A 21,185-nucleotide genomic window follows, 5' to 3' on the forward strand; every position below is an offset into this window, starting at 1 on the left:
GGGAGGTGTTTATACTTGTCCGTTTGGGGAGGTGTTTATACTCGGGAGGTGTTTATACTTGTCCATTTGGGGAGGTGTTTATACTCGGGAGGTGTTTATACTTGTCGGTTGGGGGAGGTGTTTATACTTGTCGGTTGGGGGAGGTGTTTATACTCGGGAGGTGTTTATACTTGTCGGTTGGGGGAGGTGTTTATACTCGGGAGGTGTTTATACTTGTCGGTTGGGGGAGGTGTTTATACTTGTCGGTTGGGGGAGGTGTTTATACTCGGGAGGTGTTTATACTTGTCGGTTGGGGGAGGTGTTTATACTCGGGAGGTGTTTATACTTGTCCATTTGGGGAGGTGTTTATACTCGGGAGGTGTTTATACTTGTCGGTTGGGGGAGGTGTTTATACTCGGGAGGTGTTTATACTTGTCGGTTGGGGGAGGTGTTTATACTCGGGAGGTGTTTATACTTGTCCATTTGGGGAGGTGTTTATACTCGGGAGGTGTTTATACTTGTCCGTTTGGGGAGGTGTTTATACTCGGGAGGTGTTTATACTTGTCGGTTGGGGGAGGTGTTTATACTCGGGAGGTGTTTATACTTGTCCGTTTGGGGAGGTGTTTATACAGACCGGGTGCGGTGAGATGAGACGTCATTCTCAGCCAGCAGATTCGTCTGGAGCTCATGGCTCTTCGGTTGCGGAGCCACACGCAAAGTTACGAAATTTGACGTGCACAACACCAAGCGAAATGGGGTCTTGCACACTCCGCGTCGACGCCATTTTTGCAGCGTGCACCCTCGCGCTCGAACGGACACGTTGTGTATAAACGAGGATTAAAGCTACACTGAAGTTTGATAAATGCAAGTTAATTCTTCAGTTCAATCGTTGTGTGCTAAAAAGGCACATGAGTTCCTGTAGAGATAGCAATACACATTCTCCTTTTTTTGCCAAATAAATGAAAAGCATGTCATCAATACTTCTCTCTTGCTGTATCAAAATATCACTTTCCTCAGAGAGGGTCAAGTTCAGTTTGTGCATGATTAGGCTATGATTTAACAATTATTTTTTAATACTGTATCCTAAATTGTGGATAATTAATATATCATATGCTGAATTACATTTCTGGATTACAAGAAAAAAAACAACAAGAACCGTACAGAACGGAAAACCGTGCAGGGGCGTAGTTTATTGGGGGGGGGGGGGGGTGGAGGGGGAAGGCAACCCCCTCAATATTCAAATCCATCAGTTACAACACCCCCAATATTTCAACATGAAAATCACAGTAGATCAAATGAAAAATAATTAATTTATTTTGTAACAATAATTTTGTTCCTAATCAAATATGATTTTGTCATAATAAATCTGACAAAAAATACTCCCCCTCCATTGAACCGTTTGGTAACGCCTTACCAATGAGTCGCACTTTCACCAAAACAACACGAGTGGTGTTTGAATGGGAGAGCAGAGCACACGGGGGTAACGTTAGCGCCAAAAATGAAGAGAAGTGCTGCACTGCTGGTCAGAGAGGGATGCAAACAAATAAATAAAGCATATACTGAGAATGAGGTATGAAAATATTGTGTAATAGCTAAGTACACACCACATGTTTTAGCTAGCTAACGTTAATCCATTGCAATGCATTTAGCTATAACTATCAGTATAACAAGTTAAAAGAGCAGCCGTCTGGTTTGCTAGTTCATTTTTCAATAGTGTCTGTAATTAATGACAAAAGTATTCACATCAGTGTTTTTTTTCCGTCCTAAATTAATCAGACTTTTAAACGAATTGGATGAATGAACTATTGAAAGTGGTTCACTCATTAAATCAGTGAATCGCTGCCTACTGTTTCAATACTTAGTTTCTTTCTTTTTATAATCTCTGTTAGAATTTTACGAATGATTATACACAAATTTCATAACGTTATGAGGTGTATAATCTCTTAATAATATCATGTTTTAGAACAGATTCGAGGCAAAGCAGCTGGGTAGATAAGTCAGCAGAAGGAGAGAAGGAGCAGGAGATCAGGTAAAGAATATGCCATTCAATCAATAAAATAAGAGAGAGGGAGAGAGAGAGAGAGAGAGAGAGAGAGAGAGAGAGAGAGAGACAGACAGACAGACAGACAGACAGACAGACAGACGGATAGATGGATAGATGGATAGATGGATAGATGGATAGATAGATAGATAGATAGATAGATAGATAGATAGATAGATAGATAGATAGATAGATAGATGTGAATAAATAAATAATCCAATAACAACACGCATAAAAAAAAAAACAGGCATCCCAATGTTCGAACCAAATCTACGCTCTTGCGAGCATAAAACCGTAATACAAACGGAACCGTGGGTTTTGTGAACCGTGCCGCCCCTAATATGCACCTAAAACACAACCATCCGTTGCAGTTTTCATCCATTTTATTTATTGTTTTTGGTACTTATTTAAATGCATTTTTTTAAACAGACTGAGAGTCCATGCTTTTATTGTTTTTGGTTGTTTTGTTCATTTATTGTGGTTATTTAAAATGTTTTCCATTTTTAGAGTTAAATAGTTTTTAGAAATTAAAGTTTATTGATCTTTGAAAAGGTGTACCTGCATTATTATGCCATTATCATTATTTTAGATGAAAATGGTCTCAGAGCGACAACATTATCGTTTATCGCAATAATTTCTTTGGCCAATTTATCGTCCAGCAAAATTTGTTATCATGACAGGCCTACACGGAAGCTGTTTGAACTTAAGTCCCCGGAACCGAATTCTGCATTCTGATTCGGTCCAGTACACGCCGGTGCTATATTGGCGCCGGGTCTCGGTACCCAACCCTACTTGTCACTGTCTGTAGCATGAGGCACTGCAACCCAATCAGGTTCCTCCAGGATGGCACATCCATACGTGCTTTCGCAAGGACGTCTCCCAGCAGTTTCAAGAGCATGGAGAAGATACCAGGAGACAGGCAGTTACACGAGGAGAGCTGAACAGGGACGTAGAAGGGCAACAACTGAGCAGCAAGGACTGGTATCTGAGGAACAGGAGGAGCACTGGGAGAGCCCTACAAAATGACCTCCAGCAGGATACTAGTGTGCATGTTTCTGACCAAACCTCATGAGGGTGGTATCATGAGGGCCTGACGTCCTCTAGTGGGACCAGTGCTCACAGCTCAGCACCGTGCTCGATTGGCAATTGCCAGAGAACATCTCATTCTCTTCACGGATGAGAGCAGGGTCACACTGAGCACATGTGACAAATGAGAAAGAGTCGGGAGATGCCGTGAGGAACGTTATGCTGCTTGCAACATCATCCAGCATGACCGGTTTGGCACTGGTTCAGTAATGGTCTGGGGAGGAATATCCTTGGAGGGTCGCACAGACCTGCACATGGTAGCCAATGGTTCCCGACCAGGATGAAATCGTGCCCTGACGTTGTCATGAGTTCATACAGGCACAAGGGAGCTATAATACACACTACTGACTTACATTATGAGTTGCTGTAACTGTAATAAACTTAATTCAAGTTGGATCAGCCTGTAACTTTTACAGTTTTTTACACTGATTTTTGGTATGATTTTGAATCCAGCCCTCAGTTTGTTGATGATTTTGTTTTTTTCATTGACTGTTGTCACATAATTAGAATGTATATAAATAAAGATTTTCAAGTTGAATATTTCCTTCAATGAGATACAATGTGTGATTTAAGTGATCCCTTAATTTTTTTGAGCAGTATATTGTATACACTGGACACTGAAAATGAAACACCGGCCAATATAGTGTTGGAGGTTTCACATATGCGAGGTCTGGTGGCCTATGTTCACTGATTTCACATTCCATTATTGGTGCACATGTCACAGGCTCATTTGTGTCTAGGACAGCCAATCTTTGTGGAGTATCAAGAGCTACGGTATATATCCAGGGTAACACCAGCATACCCCCGGACAAAACACATCCAACCAGGTGTAACTGTCAACGCAAGAGGAGGCTGTCTGAGAGGGATGTCCCGGTACTAACCCAACTGTATCCAAAAAACATAAAACCACAGCTGTCCAACTCACTGCAGAAGTAAATGTGCACCTCAACTCTCCTGTTTCCACCAAAACTGCTGGTTGGGAGCTCCACGGAGCCAATATTCATGGCTGGGCTGCAATAGCCAAAACTTTGGTCGCTCGTGCCAGTGCCAAATGTCAGTTTGAATTGTGCCAACAGTGTAAATTTTGGTCTGTGAAACATGTATTGTTCTCTGATGAGTCCACATTCACCTTTACATCCATGGGAGTTATGTTGTAAAGAATTCCCTACTGTGCTTGAAGGACACATCACTGCCAAGGACTACCGAACCATTCTGGAGGACAATGTGCTGCACCCAATGGTTCAAACATTGTACCATCGGCATCACATAGTGACCTACCCACTGTTCTGGAAGAAGAATGGCTCACAATCCCTATGGCCACGGTGAAGGATTTGTATCTATAATTCTCAAGAAAATGTGTATGCTGTATTGGCTGCAAAAGGAGGCCCTGCCTACACCATTCGGCAATGATGGCATTTATGTAGAAGTCTTAAAATCATGTGAGCAAACAGCCTGTGTAAGTGATAGTACAAAACAAAATAGTGTGTGAACCACTATTTATTCTTAAGTAACACTATCCAACAATGACAAAGGGGGACAAAAAGTTTGATATTAGCAACCATAAGGAGGACAACCGTTTTAGCTAATCTGTAATATACAGGCAAAAATCATAATCAAAATTACTGGACAAAATTGTTTTTGTATAATTATATTATTATAGTAAAATAAGAGAAACAGAGAAAGTCTTTTGTGTTAGACTTTGTTGAGCTAAGATCGTAGAAGCCATTTAAAAAATTGTTCAAAAAGACTTCAGACTTTGCAACATCAGAAAATCACATACTTCGCTACTATAGCTTAGTTTACAAAAGAAGAATGTCCAAATTCACAGTCCTCATAAAAGAGTTGGCAAAAAGTTCCTGGATGACCTACTACTTCCAGCAAGATTCTGAAGTGTGTCATTCGCCATTTTCTCATTATTATCTGTGACCTACCACCAGTATCAGTTGTGTAGTGTAATTGCCATCACAAATTCTCTCCCGTGGCCTCGTGGGATAGTAAAGTCAAGTGTCCATCGTATGCCCACTTCAGAATCTCTTCAGAAATAATAGGTCAACCGGGAATTCGTTGCCTACCCTTTTATGAGTACTGTGAATTCGGACATATTATATAGTAGTAGGGAATTATGCCTATGGGATTTCAGATGCAGTCATGTAACAGTTACTTCGTTCGCTTTAACGTGATTATTTAATCAACATTTGATTATTTTTTGGAATTGCAATTTTGTGTACAAATGTTCGTACGTGTTGTTTTTTTAAGATACTCAAAACGCATTTGTTATACAGTGTACATCAACACAACTGTTATATGAGTTCAAATGAGTCAAAAACTCAAGTCGGATAGAAAGCTTAGTGTACTAGATTAAACTGTGTTGTCCAATAGAGTATAAGATGTATCATCACACCCCACAAATACGTCAATATCATAACGGATTCCGCAAAAACTAAACTTACCAAACTTACCTGTTGCCTTGCATGCGTAAACATATCATTTGCGCATGCGCAACGCGTTTGCATCCTTGAGAACGTAATTACAGCAAAGGACATTTGTGTACAACCGCAAAGTAATTACAGTTGAGCCACACTCGTTCTACTAGCCTACAAAGTTATAAACATAGGTACAATTAACAAAATTATAATGAATGATATAGCAAAAAAAAAAAAATAAGAATAACTAATGAATATAGGCCTATACATATTCATTATATATCATGTTGTCATGTGCCTATAAAGTAGAGTAGTTGAAAGAAGTTAATTTTCTCAGACAAGTGTGGCTCGTAATATGGATCAACTGGTTGTAGAAAAAATGACCAGGAATATCTGTGTCAACGTGCTGAACTCACGGTTCCCCCTTCATCTCATCTCAATTAAGCTGTAAAATCAACTAATGAATGTTACTCATCCCATGAGGGATTTCCCCTGTTGCTTCACGTCTGTGCCTCTGACTCTCTATTACCCAGCTTTGTTACACCCTGCTCATTCATTATTTACATGATGTTTTGGTCTCGCTCAATAATTCAAAATGGTCACATGATGGTCTAATAACTGGAGTAAAGTTCAGAGTAAAATAAATATTTTTTAATAAAATATTGTGTATACCCTCTGAACCGCAGAAGACAAGCTATACATATTATCGAGAGACATTTGTTCTTTTTAATTATAAATGGATGATTAAAATGGTGGAAAAACATAAAAGAAATGGGGATCAATCACTAAATCATCTAAAAATAGGCAACATTTTTCCTTATACATTCATAAACATGTTAACATATGTAGCCACATCATTTGCAATCTACCCACATACCCCAAAACCACAAAGACATTGAATACGGTGGGTTTTTTTTAAAAAGTTTTCATCATTATAAAACACTAACTTCATACAGTAGCACATTTATAAAAACATCATTACATGGGAGTTTAAAGAAAGCATTAGTAAGCACTTGTATTTTTAGAAGCAATATGCAGCAAACATTAATCATCTGGCTGAGAACATATGTGTGTTTGGAAGGTGAGCTTCCTGCCAGCTATATGCATTGGGGGATACTTTATCTTGTCCCTTCATGTCCTGGTTAGGACACTGAAATCTCCAAATCACACCTTTACTTGGTTTAGAATAATGAGAATTGATGTGCGTCTCTGCTATCTCTCACACTCCTGAGCGAGGGTGCAATTCTTCACTTGAATGCTAAATTGACAACAAAGGTCATGCTCATATATAGCATCAAAATCCCAGCTGTCCAAATCATACGAACAGGCACTTCTTTGTACAAAGTTGTCTGCATGGTGCATTTCCCACAAACCACAGCACGTGATCTGGTTTGCTGATTGCTGGCAGTGTCGCAATAACTACGCCTCTCAGCAATAAAACGTTCTTCCCCTGAATTATGTGACGTAAACTGGGAGGCTTTACATGTGTGTGCAATGCACAGGGTATTATTGAGTGAAAACAAGGTGACAAGTCAAATATTTGACTTCCAAGAAACTGTCATGATTTCAGTAAAGCAGCCATGGTCTGCTTACACATCTTTCAGATGACCTCTAGTGGCCACGGTATTGAACTGTTTAGTGCAAATGGACCACAAAAACACATAAAAGATGCCTTAAGTTAATTTATCTTACACACATGGAAGTAGATTTATGTGATATGCAGAAATATAAATCACAGAATGGAACTGTATCTTTATACGATAATGTGTTATGTAAGACATACAGGAAGTACTATTTATTCTATAAAAAGTGCACCTGTCATCATTTACTGGACACGAATGTAATGTACACCTACACTGTCTGTATTGGCACTTTATACAAAGTTAAAGAAATCACCTTGGGGCACTTCTATTCGTGTTATCATCACAAACTCAATATAGACCTATGTTTTGAGACATAAGGACATAAGGTAATATGCAAACGGATATTATTTGTATATTTATGCATTGATGTATGTATTATCCAATTCAATAAACTAGTATAAATGCAAAAAAAAAATTAGTATTCATTAGTATTTTATATTATGACTACATCTGTTTTAATCAATAGTGAAAGCATGGGAAAGATGTCCTTTTTTGGTGAAAAGCAGCCTGTAAACAAGCACACAGAAGACAAACTGGTTTGACTCTGAATAGATTTTCCCTCTCTTTCATTTTCATGCAACAACATGTTACATAATGTATTGAGTTAGGACAAATTAATGGACAAATTAGCTCAATTATTTCCAAGTAAAGACCAAATAGTTACTGATGTTTGTATCTTGTTTTTATCTTCTATATCTTTAAAGCATAATGGATGACTATTTTTTATTTTTGTCTGGTAACATTAGTGCATTATTTTATATTATTTTCATCAAATCAGAAATGCCATTCCCAGACAAAAAGAAAACTTTTTTTTTAATTGCAAATCACGAATGTTCTCATACCCACTTGTTTAGTCTTACTTTCATTTGTATTACGAGTCAGAGTCAGATTTTCCATGTTTTATATTAGGTCGCTACATTTATATCTGATCATTTAGTAGACGCTCTTCAAAGCGACTCCAGATAAGGTTGAGGAATTTTAGGCTAATGGCTATATGACATCTAACAGAATTTACAGTAAATGGCCTACTGACTAAATAATGATGCAATCTGTCACGTTTGGCATAAATGCATCCAAGCCAAACTCATGACTCATTAATGAATTGTTCTTTTATTGTTTTAATTGGCCTAGCTTTGCACGTAGGCTATGCTTATTTTAAACCGCTCCTCTTCAAATTAACTTAAAAAAATTCTGGTGGCATTTCCTTACTGTACTTTAAACCAGGAGAAAATAAAACACTGCGCCGAAACTGTAAACATCACCTGACGAGTGCCTACCTGAGTGATGTCACCTCTGGAGAAGCGCATGCTGATTGGTGGTTCTTTCAAAGAAAATGGGCGTCTTTAAACGTTGCCTACACGTCGAAGGTTCCTTAAAGACACAAACAGTCGGTCACCACTGGAGATAGGACTAACATCAACGAGTGTGAGAAATTGTAAGTCAAATAATAAATGGTTTAGTCGAACATTTCAGTGCTTTCCAGTAATGTTCGCATTGTAATGTCGTATTTTGTTGTGTTGTCGTTGCTAGCTGTGTAGCTTATACTCGTGCAATTTAAAAGTATTTAAACAGGATATTATGTAAGTATTTAAAATGGATAATTCACTCAAAAATGTTTTTTTTTTGTCTTCATTGACTATATATATATATGTCGAGAAAATCATATAAACCATCACAATGGCATTCTTATTTGAAACACACATGGAGATTAAAAAAGTGAATGTGGTGGCCTATTAAAGTATTCAGTGACTGAACTGACGATATTTGTCCAAATTATTAGAATTGGGCCATTAACTTGTCATGCAAATAAATGTTAATTTGCATTGTTTTTTTGTTTTTTATAGTGTGACAGCATGGCATCCATTTCAGGTGATACCCAGCACACCCCTCAGCTGCTTTCAGTTGGAGAAAAGGATAAGAAACGGTTGCTAGAGGTGTATGTTAAGCGAAGTCTCAGCCTTAACGATGGATCGCAGTGTCTTCGGAGACGGGAGGACAGATCACGCAAATGGGTTGCCACCGCAGAACAGAAGACAAGAGATCACAAACATACATCTCTGAACTTGTCTTCCCAAGCCTCCATCTCAGATGAGGACATCAGATACGAGTCTGTCCTTGAACCACAACTGGATAAAAAGGATTCATCTTCTGAGAAGAAATCCAAAAAGTGGAGAGTTAAAGGCAGTCTGCGTCGCAACGATGGCTCTAATGTGTCGCAGAAGTCCAATGGCAAACCCAAGAAGTGGTTTCAACATTTGGATAAGGGCAAGGATGAAGTTGGGCAAAGCAATGAGGCTCTCCCCCAAACAAGTACAGTTACTGTTGGAGATATTCATTCAAAGACGCCAGAGTCTTCTACAGTGGAAAGGAAGGACAAAGAAGGCAAGAAGACAAAAAAACCTACCATATGGAAGACTTTCTTGAGCTGGTTTTCCAAAGGAGGCAATGAAAAGGAACAAGATCATCAGAGAACCGAAGAACAGCTCTCACTTTCCCAACCCTCAACACCCCAAATGTCTTGTTTGCCTTTAGCTGATAGCAAATCAAAAGGTGAAATCAACCTGCGACGCTCAAAGTCTTTGAAAAAGAAACCTTTGCACAGGAGATCGTCAAAATGGAGGCGAAGTGGAGATATGTCCGCTGCAAAATGTATGTATCTCAGATTTTCTCAATTCATGTTCAGCTATATTAGTTTGCATATATTGGGGAGGAAATTCTAAATCATTTTTTGTTTCACAGCTGTAAAGATGGTGGAACCCACTACCTCGTACTATGAGAAAATGTCAGAGGAACTGGAGAAAATTGTGCATGAAGTGAAAGACAAGCCAGCCGATGACAATGCCACTTATCAACCAACAGACCAGAATGGTGTAAAGGGTGAGTGTTATTATAAAAGAATCTATTTGAATGATGCAAAGTAGATGGGTTAAATATTAGGCAGAAAGAATGCCACAAACCTGTATAGTAGCACAGTTTCTCAATAACCCAAGACAACTGAAGAAGGATTGAATGGATAGTTCACCATCATGTTGAGGACCACAAAAGAAGATATTTTTGAGAAATGTCTCCCTTGCAGGACTGTTTGGTTTCCAACATTCTTCAAAATATGTTCTTTTGTGTTCCTCCAAGTAAGAAAATCATACAGGTTTGCACAACTGAATTCGACAGAATTTTAATTGGATAAACTGCAAGTTATCACTTAAGCAAATTGAAAGTGTTTTGCTAATTGTTTAAAGAATTATTTGCGCATTCTTATGTTGTTCCAAAACCACATGCTGTTATTGTTTTAGTGGAATGCAAAAGATATATATTTTTTCATTTTCAACAATTCATAGTGACAATAAAGGACAAAAACTGCCATAAAATGAGTCCATGACTTCTGAAGTAATGCTAATTATCATTTAATTATGAACTCTCGCTCCGCTTTCTTAATTATTATTCTCCATAATCTGCATATCCTCACACAAAGGCTACAGAATATTTGAATACAGCACACAAATGATATGAAACTACTTGGTGTTATGGTGTGTTTTATGTTTATTTGTTACTGTACGGAAAAGCTGGGTTGTGTGTGTGTGTGTGTGTGTGTGTGTGTGTGTGTGTGTGTGTGTGTGTGTGTGTGTGTGTGTGTGAGCCTGTTTATGTGGTTTATGAGGACACAAATTTTTATAACTACATGGGTATTACACTGGTATTACACTATAAATGTGGTTTATGAGGACTTATCAAATGTCCTCATAATTCAAACGGCCTTAAAAACATACTAAATTATGTTTTTTTGAGAAAGTAAAAATGCAGAATGTTTCCTGTGATGGGTAGGTTTAGGGGCAGGGGCAGTGTAAGGGGATAGAAAATACGGTTTGTACAGTATAAAAACCATTACGCCTATGGAGAGTCCCTGTAAACCACATAGACCAACGTGTGTGTGTGTGTGTGTGTGTGTGTGTGTGTGTGTGTGTGTATATATCTCATTTGAGTTCAGTTTTGAAAGACCTGTAAAGAGTAAATAATGAGCGCATAGGCATAAGTCTCAGCCTCATGTTGTTGTTTTTTTGTTGTTGCTTAAAGCACACGATATCTTTATAATATTCCTTAATTTTTCTGCAACTATAGTCTCACAAGAAGAGGTTATCAAGAGAATCACAGAACTGATAAAACGGCAAGGGGACATAATAGATGACAGGGTAAGTGTATCTCATTTCCTACATTACAAGAACATTACGAGACATTTAGTTTTAGTTTTGCATATTTAGTTTCAGTTTCAAGCACGTATGAAATATTAACCTGTTCCACACAATGTGGTATTTAAAAGAGGTCCACCCGTTTCCTTTTTCCCACTAATGTTTTCTCATCTCTTGTCCCTCCAGCTGAAAGAGAACGGCACAGTGAGCAATTATCTGGATGGGATCACCTATAGATCCTTCCAGCAAATGGCTGATCAATACGTTCAGGCAGAAGTTCCAAATAAGAAAACCTACACAGCACCAGTTGTGGCACCAGAGCTGGTGAAGTTCGCCTTCACTCTGGACTTCACAGCCCAAGTTGCCAATCTACACCGCCAGGCCACAGGTCACATCATGGGCTTTGGGAACCAGTATATCCAAGATCGCTTCACTCACATGAGCGAGAGCCATCCACATCTCAATGACATTAGAGCAGAGGATCAGAACACGCAGAACGCTGAGCAACAATTTGTTAGCTTGTAGAAGCTTGAGCTTCTAGTGCCCTGTTTATACCTGGTATTAAGATGTGATTTGGTCAATCCAATCACAACTGGACAATGCTATATATAGGTGTAGACGAGTCTAAAACGTTGAGCTTGTCCATTTTTGACCACTTCCAGAGGTAGTCCAAAATGTGTTCAACTGGATTGCTTTCATAGTGTAAAAATACTTGAATGCGTTCGAAAACAAAGTCTGCAACAACAACAAAAAGACATTATGGGAAGCGTGCTAGCAAGACAAGATTTAAACTTTGTCGGCTGAAGGCCCAAGTTTGGTTTGAAGATGAAAAACGTGCCAAATACAATGTTCTCTCACCATTCCTGATTTCTAACACACACTTACAGCGTTTGGCGTGGTGTTGCTCTGTCAGAGCAGAAACTAAAATGTATATGTCACATGAATGAAAAGAAATCAGGACAGAAGTGGTTGAAAGTGGACAAAAGAGACAGGTTAAAACACCAGGTATGAACAGGAATGTCTCTCCTCTGTCTACTTGATCCGATCGACCAAAACACATGTTAATGCCAAGTGGAAACAGGGCCTAGTTGACAAAGTTTTGCTGGATATACCTTTAAACCGTAAAAATATAATGAAGGATTTTAAAATAGGCATTTTGTATTTTGCACAATAATACAAATAATGTGCTACCGCACACCAGAGCTGGTTTGGTTATATCATAGAACATTGTTAAATTCATGTACAATTTTGAAGGAAACTCTTGGTGAATATTTCTAGAGAAACTGAAACCAGCACCCTTTGAGATATGCGGTTCTCTCTTAATGTGAACATATCAATCCTTAACATATAATGTTGTAAACTGTAAATTGGGGGGAAGGGGGCATGAAGGAATTAAGCTAGAGAAAGCTTAATGTGAATTTTATGTATTCTGCAAATTTGCACAGCTGCAATAATTATTTTTATATACTGTATACTATTAAGCTACACTCACTAAGCATTTAAATACGTTTTTACTGTGTATGCGGGCATATGCAGAATGTTTCGACCGTGAAGAAAAAATATATTTAATAAATATGTTTTGTTAAGTGTTGTCCATGATATCATTTATTTTCTTTAAACATGTTGTTAAATGCCAAATTTGAATTATTCAAGATTAAAAATAAATCAATTAAGAAACAGTTAACAATATGGTTAATGAATGACCAAGAAAAGTATGTCAGTAATATGATTACAGCCAGCATTTGATCCATCCTTAATTTTGCGTATTTTAAAATTTTATAAAAGGCTTTTTTTTTTCAATTAACAGTTGTTCAATAAATCGAGTGGTCCAAATCCAAATTGATAATGCATTTAGTAGATTTTAAAGGAACTGCATATAAGAAATGTATTTCAATTAATCATAAAATGGCCCTGATATGACACTAGACATTAAGAAATCATGTTAATTTCAAATACTTATATCACTGACAACAGTAGTCCGGCCACGATATTGTAATTTAAAAGTTGTTGCAGCCCTCAATTGATGTTGATGTTTGGGCCTGAAGCGCCGTCCTCCAATCATGAAGTCAGTAGTGATTCGGCATCCGGGGGGAGGGGGATACACCGCTCTGCAGTCATTTGAAAGTCATTGCAGTACCAGTTTTGGCCACAATCTTACATACACTTAGCCTAGAAATCTAGACGCACCCTAGCGGCAGCAAATTTAATTTGCCCGCAAGTGTGGTCTAGCAACTCTCAATTCCTATCTGAGCTGTATTCCTCAGAATCTGGACGGCCCAATCACATCGTGTAGGTAGGCTATAGAGTCGGCGGGCGGGGCCATAATGACGACGGCCGAGTTGCGTTTGCGTGCTTCTAGTAACACAGTCTTCTAGTAAACACAGAAACTGGCAAACGGCAGCGGTCTTTCGAATCAGCTCTGCCCGCGCCTCCGGAAGACTTGGAGTTAAGCTTTTCTCTGAGAAAAGAACAAAGAGCGGCACTGAAGTCATTCTTAAAAAGGGAAGATGTGTTCGGAGTTTAGCCGACCGGATACGGCGAATGTTTAATCAGTCAGCGAGCTCCCCTTCACCGTCATTGCTCTGGTTGGTGTACCGCTATCCTATCGCGTGCAGAGGGAGTTTGAAAGACAACCGTTTATCCCGCCCCTCGGATTGAGCCCTGCCAATGGTGAGTTTCCAGACCAAACATCTTGATGTGGGTCTGGCTTGTCAGGCTAACATACACTTCCTTACATAAAACAATGATTGTGGCATGTTTAATATTACATGTTTACTTTATTCATACTTCACTGAAATAATCATTTAGTAATATTGTCCTAAGTTTCAACTTCAAAAATAAGTGTTCGTGCTGCCTAAAATTTTCAAGTTCAGTCAACTTGAAATGTAAAGTTGTGCTAAGTTAGTTGACTATAATATTTGAGTTGACTAAACTTCAAATTTTAAGGCAACACGAACACTTACTTTTTTGAGTTAAAACACTTACTTTTTTGATTTCAATTAATCATAAAAGGGCCCTGATACTTTTTCCCAGCAAGCATTAGCCGTCATTTACCGTCTCAGTTAACTATAGACCCGATATAGTCCGGCTGTGAGTAACCCACCTCAATTTGGTTACATGTCTTTTTGCCAACATAACTTGCGAGATGTATGATATTCCATTATATAAGCAAAGTCAACAGTAATTACAGGTATTTGGTTTAATTTCTTTGACATGTTCATGTTCTAGATCAGTGCTTTTCAAACCTGTCCTGGAGGCACCCCAGCCCTACACACTTTGAATGTCTCTCTTATCAGACACACCCAATTTAGCTCTTGCAGTCTCTACTAACTAGTTGATGAGTTGAATCAGGGGTGATAAATGATGGAGACACAAAATGTGTAGGGCTGTGCCTCCAGGCCAGGTTTGAAAACCACTGATCTAGATAACTAGTCTATTCTTGGTCTATGGTTAGACATCTATTACATTTTCACTTACCCAAGCTCAAATTTTGCCTTGTTTTAACTTGTATGAAATAAATAAAGCGCTGTCCTTCAGTCTTCCTCTTGCACATCCATGTAGGAGATACTAGAAGAAGAGAGATCTGCGTTCCTGCACTTCTCCAAGTCTAGTAATAAGCTTCTGTCATAATCTAGCATGTCTTTCTGAAGCTATGGTGTTTCAGAATGGCTGTCTATTTCTAACTCTGAGGAAGGTTGAAGATATGGTTTTGCAGCTGTAATGATGTTTTAAGTCTTTTTGCAGAAATTGCCGGATACAGCGAGCTAGAAGCAGAGGAAGGATTGTTGTCTAAACCGCAGAGGATGGCTCTGGCTCCTGTGCTTCAGCTGCTTCTTCGAAGTTGAAGTTGGAAGATGGCATGACAGAAAACGCAAAGCAATAGAAAGTAAAGAAAAAGAGGAACATGGTAGGAGAGTCAAAGAAAGAGGAGGGAGACAGGACTAGGGTGCAAAAAAACAGAGTAGACATGGGGAACAAAGGTGGAATTTGCAAAAGCAGGAATCTGAAAAAATTCAGAAACATCTAATAATGGCATTAAGATCAAAATATACAATCTTAATATGCATGTAGTTCTTTATTCAGAAATAATGTCACATTACGGAAGTAAAATCATTTAATGTTGATTACAAGGTCAATCATGTATAAAACTTTCCTCGATTTACCTGTTCGGCAACAATCCTCTCAAGTGTGTGAGGGCGAAGCGCAGGTGTACGACCACATCCTGTTTGAATTCCCTCCATTCAGAACCTGGTGGGGAATTTTCTTCACCCAGCACAAAAATCTATTCCCACACATACACACTCATGCAAAACAACACTAGGAATAAGAGTATGCATATTTTTCTACTGATAAGATAAACAAACAAGAACATGAGCAACTGATTTAGACTAAAGGTTTAACCTGTAGAGGAAGGTGATGACAGCTGTAGTGAGCAGAGTGTACGGAAGTAAGGCGTGATATGAGACGACACAAGATGTTGTTGTGAAAGGTCCAGATGCCAAACTGTTCTGCTAGGTTACAAAGCAAAGCTGAAGAGAGAGATTTCATTTTAGCATGTACATATTTACATATAATCCAGCATACAGTACTGGACATTACACTGCACATTTTCCTTAAAAAGGTTCTTGTATTAAACAATATCAAACCAAGTGGAATCTGCAAACAATTGCAGCTGGAGCTTTTCTCAGAAATAACTGGTGTCAAAGCCATCAACAGGTGTAGTTCATGACATTTATGACTTTTTTGTCATCTTCAGAAAAAAATTATAATATGCTAATTTGCTGCTCCAGAAACTTTTATTCGATGTGGAAAACAGTTGTGCTACTTAATATTGTGAAAACCACAATATAAATATTTTGTATTATACTTTTTTTTACTATCACCTTTAATCAATAATGCATACTTGCTAAATAAAACAACCTATACATTTCTTTTCTTTTTTTTAAATGTTTTTTTTTTTAACTTTTGAATGGTTGTGAGGTGTATTCATGCATTTTAAATATGAATTAATGTTGAAGTACTTGACTGTGTCACTAGACGTCCAGCTAAAAGAAAACATTCTCAGAATGTTCTGCTGAGGTTAAACGGTTGGAAACGGTTAAGTTGGATATTCGTAAAACATTTAGAAATGTTACTTCAGAATGAAAAATAAGTATATTTCAGGTTAATTTTATGAAGTATACTTCAGTAAAGTTCAAGCATATTTTTAAGTAACCTTTATGTAGTAAGTATACTTAAATACATACTTAAATTTAAAACCAAGTGTAAGGCCTGGTTTCACAGACAGGGCTTCTAGATTAAGGCCTTGGTTCAATTAGGGCATTTAAGTATAGCTTTTGATGTGCATCTTGTGACGAAACAATGGCAGTGACATATTTTAAGATATGTCAGAGCAATTTGCTTTCCGTTAAAACAGCTCAAACATGCATTTTAGTCTGAGAGGTTTAATCCTTGTCTGTAAAACCAGGTGACAGGGTTCATATTTTTCTCCGTAAAGCCTGATAATAGCAAATTTCATATTTTCTACAGAATGTCTTTCTTAAATGGCACATATAAGCCACCAGTTAATCTACATTCACCTCTAGAGTTGAGAAATAGCCAACCTGTGTACAATTTTAGGTTACATGATAGTTCATATTTTTCAAGTCCCGGAGGGAAGAGGAAAGCAGCAAAGCTACTACATTTACCTTGAGCAGTGAATTAAACCCAGGTTTATTTTAGAGAGCGACGCAGTGGCCAGTCAGCATGACAGGGTTTTTGCCAGTTTATGCTATTCTGCCCCCTGGATCTATTTTTATACACCACAGACTAGTGATTGATGGCTGCAATACTGCAACGGACATCTGACCAACACATGCTCCAAGACTTCTGCCAGGCTCTTGTTATTTTAGAAGTCACCTTCCTCCAAAGGGGTATTTTTAGTGTTAATATATTTTATCTTATCTCAGTTTAATGTGCAGACAACTATATATGATGTTCTGTTTCAAGTGTTCTAACATGCCAACTACTGAGTCAAACAAAGAAATGAGTTTGGAGCCAAACTAACCTCTTTGTTGAACAAAAATGGAGAAGGTGCAGTAGGAATGTTTAGGAAATGGTCTTAATGAACACCAATCCCTTCGTTTTTCTTAATTGTTAATTTATAACTTGAAACGTGCCTTCATATTTCATGATTTAGGATTCATATCTAACAATAGATATATGACAATTATTAGTAACACTTTCCAAGAAGGTTCCATTAGTTAACTAAAGAAGGTTTAATTAGTTAATTAAATCATTTATTAATCTAAATCTAATTTAAAGCATTTATTAAAGTAGTAATTCCAGCATTTACCAATTCAAAACATTGTGTCTTATTATTAAATGGATATTACATTATATATATCATAATACAAAAAATGCATAGAAACAAAAAAGGTTGGATGCAACCGATTTTGGCAAGCTCTATTCAACTTAAAACGGTAATCACAAAAAAATCATAAAGCATCTTGTAAAACACAAATATTTCCCATTTTTATTGTATTTTTACAGGAACAAAAGAAAGACTAATCAAAGAGGCCAAAGCCCATGTCTTCATCAGACTCCTCAGATTCTTCCTTCTTTTCTTCCTTTTTCTCTTCCGCTGAAAGGCAAACATGCAAAATGTCAAATAACACAATGCACAGTTTCCTGGTTATTTCTGACTTCAGACACAAAGTACTTTATCACTGCTGGAGCAAAGATTATCAGTGAGAGGGAATGAGGAAGAAGTGCTATTATATTTAAACCATGACCATGAATTAAAAAAAATATCCTAAGTAAGCCTATAATACCAAAATAATCTTCACTATTCAAAATACTAACTGGACTGTTTGTGCCTGGTGTCAGTACCAGAGATAGTATTAAAGTTATTCATATTTTGCTTTAGTTTTTATTTTTCATAACAATAATATATATATATATATATATATATATATATATATATATATATATATATATATATATGCAGTCCATTTACCATATATATAGTGTTGTCAATCGATTCAACAAACTAATTAATAAAAAACTATTCTGTAATTAATCATGTAATCATTTTTTTATATAGTAATAATTTCAGTTACTCTCCAAATTAATGTAGAAACAACTTAAAGACAGTATATTTTAAATATTTGTTGTAATGGCCCCTTTTTATGAAAGAAGGTCACTGATACTAATATCGATGTCTCTATGAATTTTAATTTTTAATATTAATGATAGACATTATTATTATAACTGAAAGCTATCAATTTCAAAATGTATTAAGCTTCAAAAAACTACTTTTGATTTAGGTGAACTTCACATAAACCCATTATATTAAATGTCATATTCACCTGTGTGTTTTCTGCCTAACAGTATATACAGAAATATACATAAACTTAAAGTTATCAAACAGTCTGCACTGCATAAATAATAATATTAATATAGATTACTCTTTTTTTAAAAGGCTACAATTTTCTCTGTTACCTTTGTTCTGTTTAACATGACAGAGATCATAAGTGACTGCCGTCACTTTAAGATCAGCCACTGCCGTCATACACATCTCATTTTCTCACAACTCTATAAGTTCTTCACAAATATTTAGGTAATTTAAGACTGCTCTTATAAGAATACTCAAATACTTGACTGGCATTTTTGCATAATTGTGTGTCATTGTTTGTTCAAGTGTGAAAAAGAACTGGCTTCTGATGCGCTCTTTGTGCGCAATACTGGTGACAATCTGTGTGTGTTGGGTGTGTGTAAGAGTATGATCATATAAAGTAAGACTAGTCAAAAGATGACAGAAACAAACTGATGCTGTGTTAATTGCGTTATATTATTAATGCGTTAAACTAAAAACATTAATTGCATACGTTAATGCGCTGATTTTGACAACACTAATATATATTTTCAGTTTGTTTGTTTTCCCAGTTATTATTATATTTTATTTTATTTCAGTTAAAGTTTAGTTTATTTCAAGTAACAAGTTTTTCTGTGGTTTTAGCTAACTATAATGAACAGGTTTAAAACCCACCTGCAGGTGCTTCCCCAGCAGGAGCGGCTCCACCGCCACCAGCAGCAGCAGCAGAGACCGCCACTGCACCACCCGCTGGAACGGAGGCTAACTTAGAGAGGCCTGGGGAAAAATACAAGCAAAACAACAAAAAAGTGAGTGCTATGAAGAACTCATGGCTCACACAATTTTAACACAATGTAGGTCAAACAGTAAAAGCAATGCAGCCTTACCGGCATTCATGACTTCATTGATGTCTTTGCCATTCAGTTCACTGATGACCTGTTGGGTAATACCAAAAACAGAAGGATTGACTCATTTGGGGATTTAGTTACTGTGTTAGTAACAACAAGGAAACAAGTGCACCGGGGTTCAATATGTAACAACACAGAACTCTATTGAATTCCTTATAATAAAACTAATAATAGAATATACCCAAAATATTTATTAGAGGTGAGGAGTGGAGAACCCCCCCCAAAAAACTAATGTTATGATGAATGTTAGGATGTTTCATTATAAAACACTTTAAACTCTGTTGTCAGATTTAAAAACAGGTTTTTTAAATCCAGCATTCACCTTGTTAAGACGCTCATCATCGGCCTCGATTCCGACACTCCCCAGGATGTTCTTGATGTCTTTGGCGGATGGGTTGGTGTTGCCACCCAGGACAGCCAACAGGTAAGCGGCCACGTAACGCATTCTACAAGAGAGGATACACTTATTCACAACCGATTCATGGATTCGTTTATATGCATTATCTTCTATTCATAAGACACGATCAAATATATCAATATGAAATAAAAATTATTTTATATATATATATATATATATATATATATATATATATATATATATATATATATATATATATATATATTATTTTATGTTTAATATTTTTTCATTTTTTTTTAAAGAACATAGCTTTTTATTTATTTTTTCATTTTTATAAATATATAGCATATATTTATCTTTGATTCATGATCTTATGAAGAATTTGACTAAATATATGAAAATATTGACTAAAACATATCAAATGTAGTTCCCAATATATAGACAAAAAACCTCCGAATTTAAGATTGGAAACATGGAATCTAAACCAAACAAAATATTTACTATATACTTGATATATTATGAAAATAAATTAATATACTCTCGCGTACTGAAAGTCTGACCAGATTTATCAATGCTTTGTTTATGGGTAGTGACATATTTATATTTTAAAGCATAATTCAAATAACTAGAGCATCTAATCCTACACATCTTATATTTGTTATTAACTATAAACACAATATGCCAAATTCAATTCTACTCTGACTGAAGAGAAAGGAAACAAAATGGAGTCTGGCTATATAACTTGATACGCACGTTCTTACAGACTGAAAATACATTTGAATTTTAATCACGACTATCATTTTAATAAAACTGTACCTATACACATTTTAAAACGTTCAACATATAAGTGTAATGTCAATAAAAAAACATACTTTAAGTCTGCGAAAGACACGAAACGTAGGTCACGCTGCAATTTCCGGAAAAGAGAGGACGAGTAGAGGGAAAAAGCTGACGAATGTAGCAGTAGGCGATGATCTGATTGGCTGTGCGATGCGCCCTGACAAAATGACAGACGATGATTGGCTACTATTTTTTCCCTCGTTCTGTCCTGTTCTGTCCATGGTTCTGTCAATGCTGCTAATTTTGACAGTTACGAGTTAAAAAGGCATTACATTAAGCCTTGAACTTGTTTATTATACAAATACAATTATATATTTTATCTTATCGGTATTTTTATTTAATTTAAAAAATCAAAATCACCAGTTTAGCTAA

General features: G+C 36.9%; 2 protein-coding genes and 1 pseudogene across 3 annotated transcripts; 1 reads left to right on the forward strand and 2 right to left on the reverse strand.

Moving 5' to 3' along the window:
- The first annotated feature begins 1,438 nt into the window (after nt 1-1,438).
- On the forward strand, nt 1,439-12,814 carry LOC137093684 (apoptosis facilitator Bcl-2-like protein 14). Of its 2 annotated transcripts, XM_067458528.1 has the most exons (6): nt 1,439-1,549; nt 1,943-2,008; nt 9,017-9,821; nt 9,912-10,049; nt 11,286-11,356; nt 11,540-12,814. In XM_067458528.1, the coding sequence occupies exons 3-6, from the start codon at nt 9,026-9,028 to the stop codon at nt 11,876-11,878; spliced, it is 1,344 nt and encodes a 447-aa protein (XP_067314629.1). In that variant the 5' UTR covers nt 1,439-1,549; nt 1,943-2,008; nt 9,017-9,025; the 3' UTR covers nt 11,879-12,814. The 2 variants fall into 2 exon arrangements, with proteins under 2 accessions (XP_067314629.1, XP_067314628.1); XM_067458527.1 differs by lacking the exons at nt 1,439-1,549; nt 1,943-2,008 and adding an exon at nt 8,502-8,607.
- Nucleotides 12,815-14,886: 2,072 nt separating this feature from the next.
- LOC137093375 (uncharacterized) lies at nt 14,887-16,306 on the reverse strand (annotated as a pseudogene).
- A 1,535-nt stretch (nt 16,307-17,841) lies between these two features.
- rplp2 (ribosomal protein, large P2) lies at nt 17,842-20,975 on the reverse strand. Its single transcript, XM_067460351.1, has 5 exons — nt 20,846-20,975; nt 19,938-20,061; nt 19,595-19,643; nt 19,383-19,484; nt 17,842-17,975 (listed from the first exon to the last, which is right to left on the reverse strand). The coding sequence occupies exons 2-5, from the start codon at nt 20,058-20,060 to the stop codon at nt 17,899-17,901; spliced, it is 351 nt and encodes a 116-aa protein (XP_067316452.1). The 5' UTR covers nt 20,061; nt 20,846-20,975; the 3' UTR covers nt 17,842-17,898.
- Nucleotides 20,976-21,185: the final 210 nt, after the last annotated feature.

Source organism: Pseudorasbora parva, chromosome 12, assembly GCF_024679245.1.
Source record: "Pseudorasbora parva isolate DD20220531a chromosome 12, ASM2467924v1, whole genome shotgun sequence".
NCBI lineage: Eukaryota > Metazoa > Chordata > Actinopteri > Cypriniformes > Gobionidae > Pseudorasbora > Pseudorasbora parva.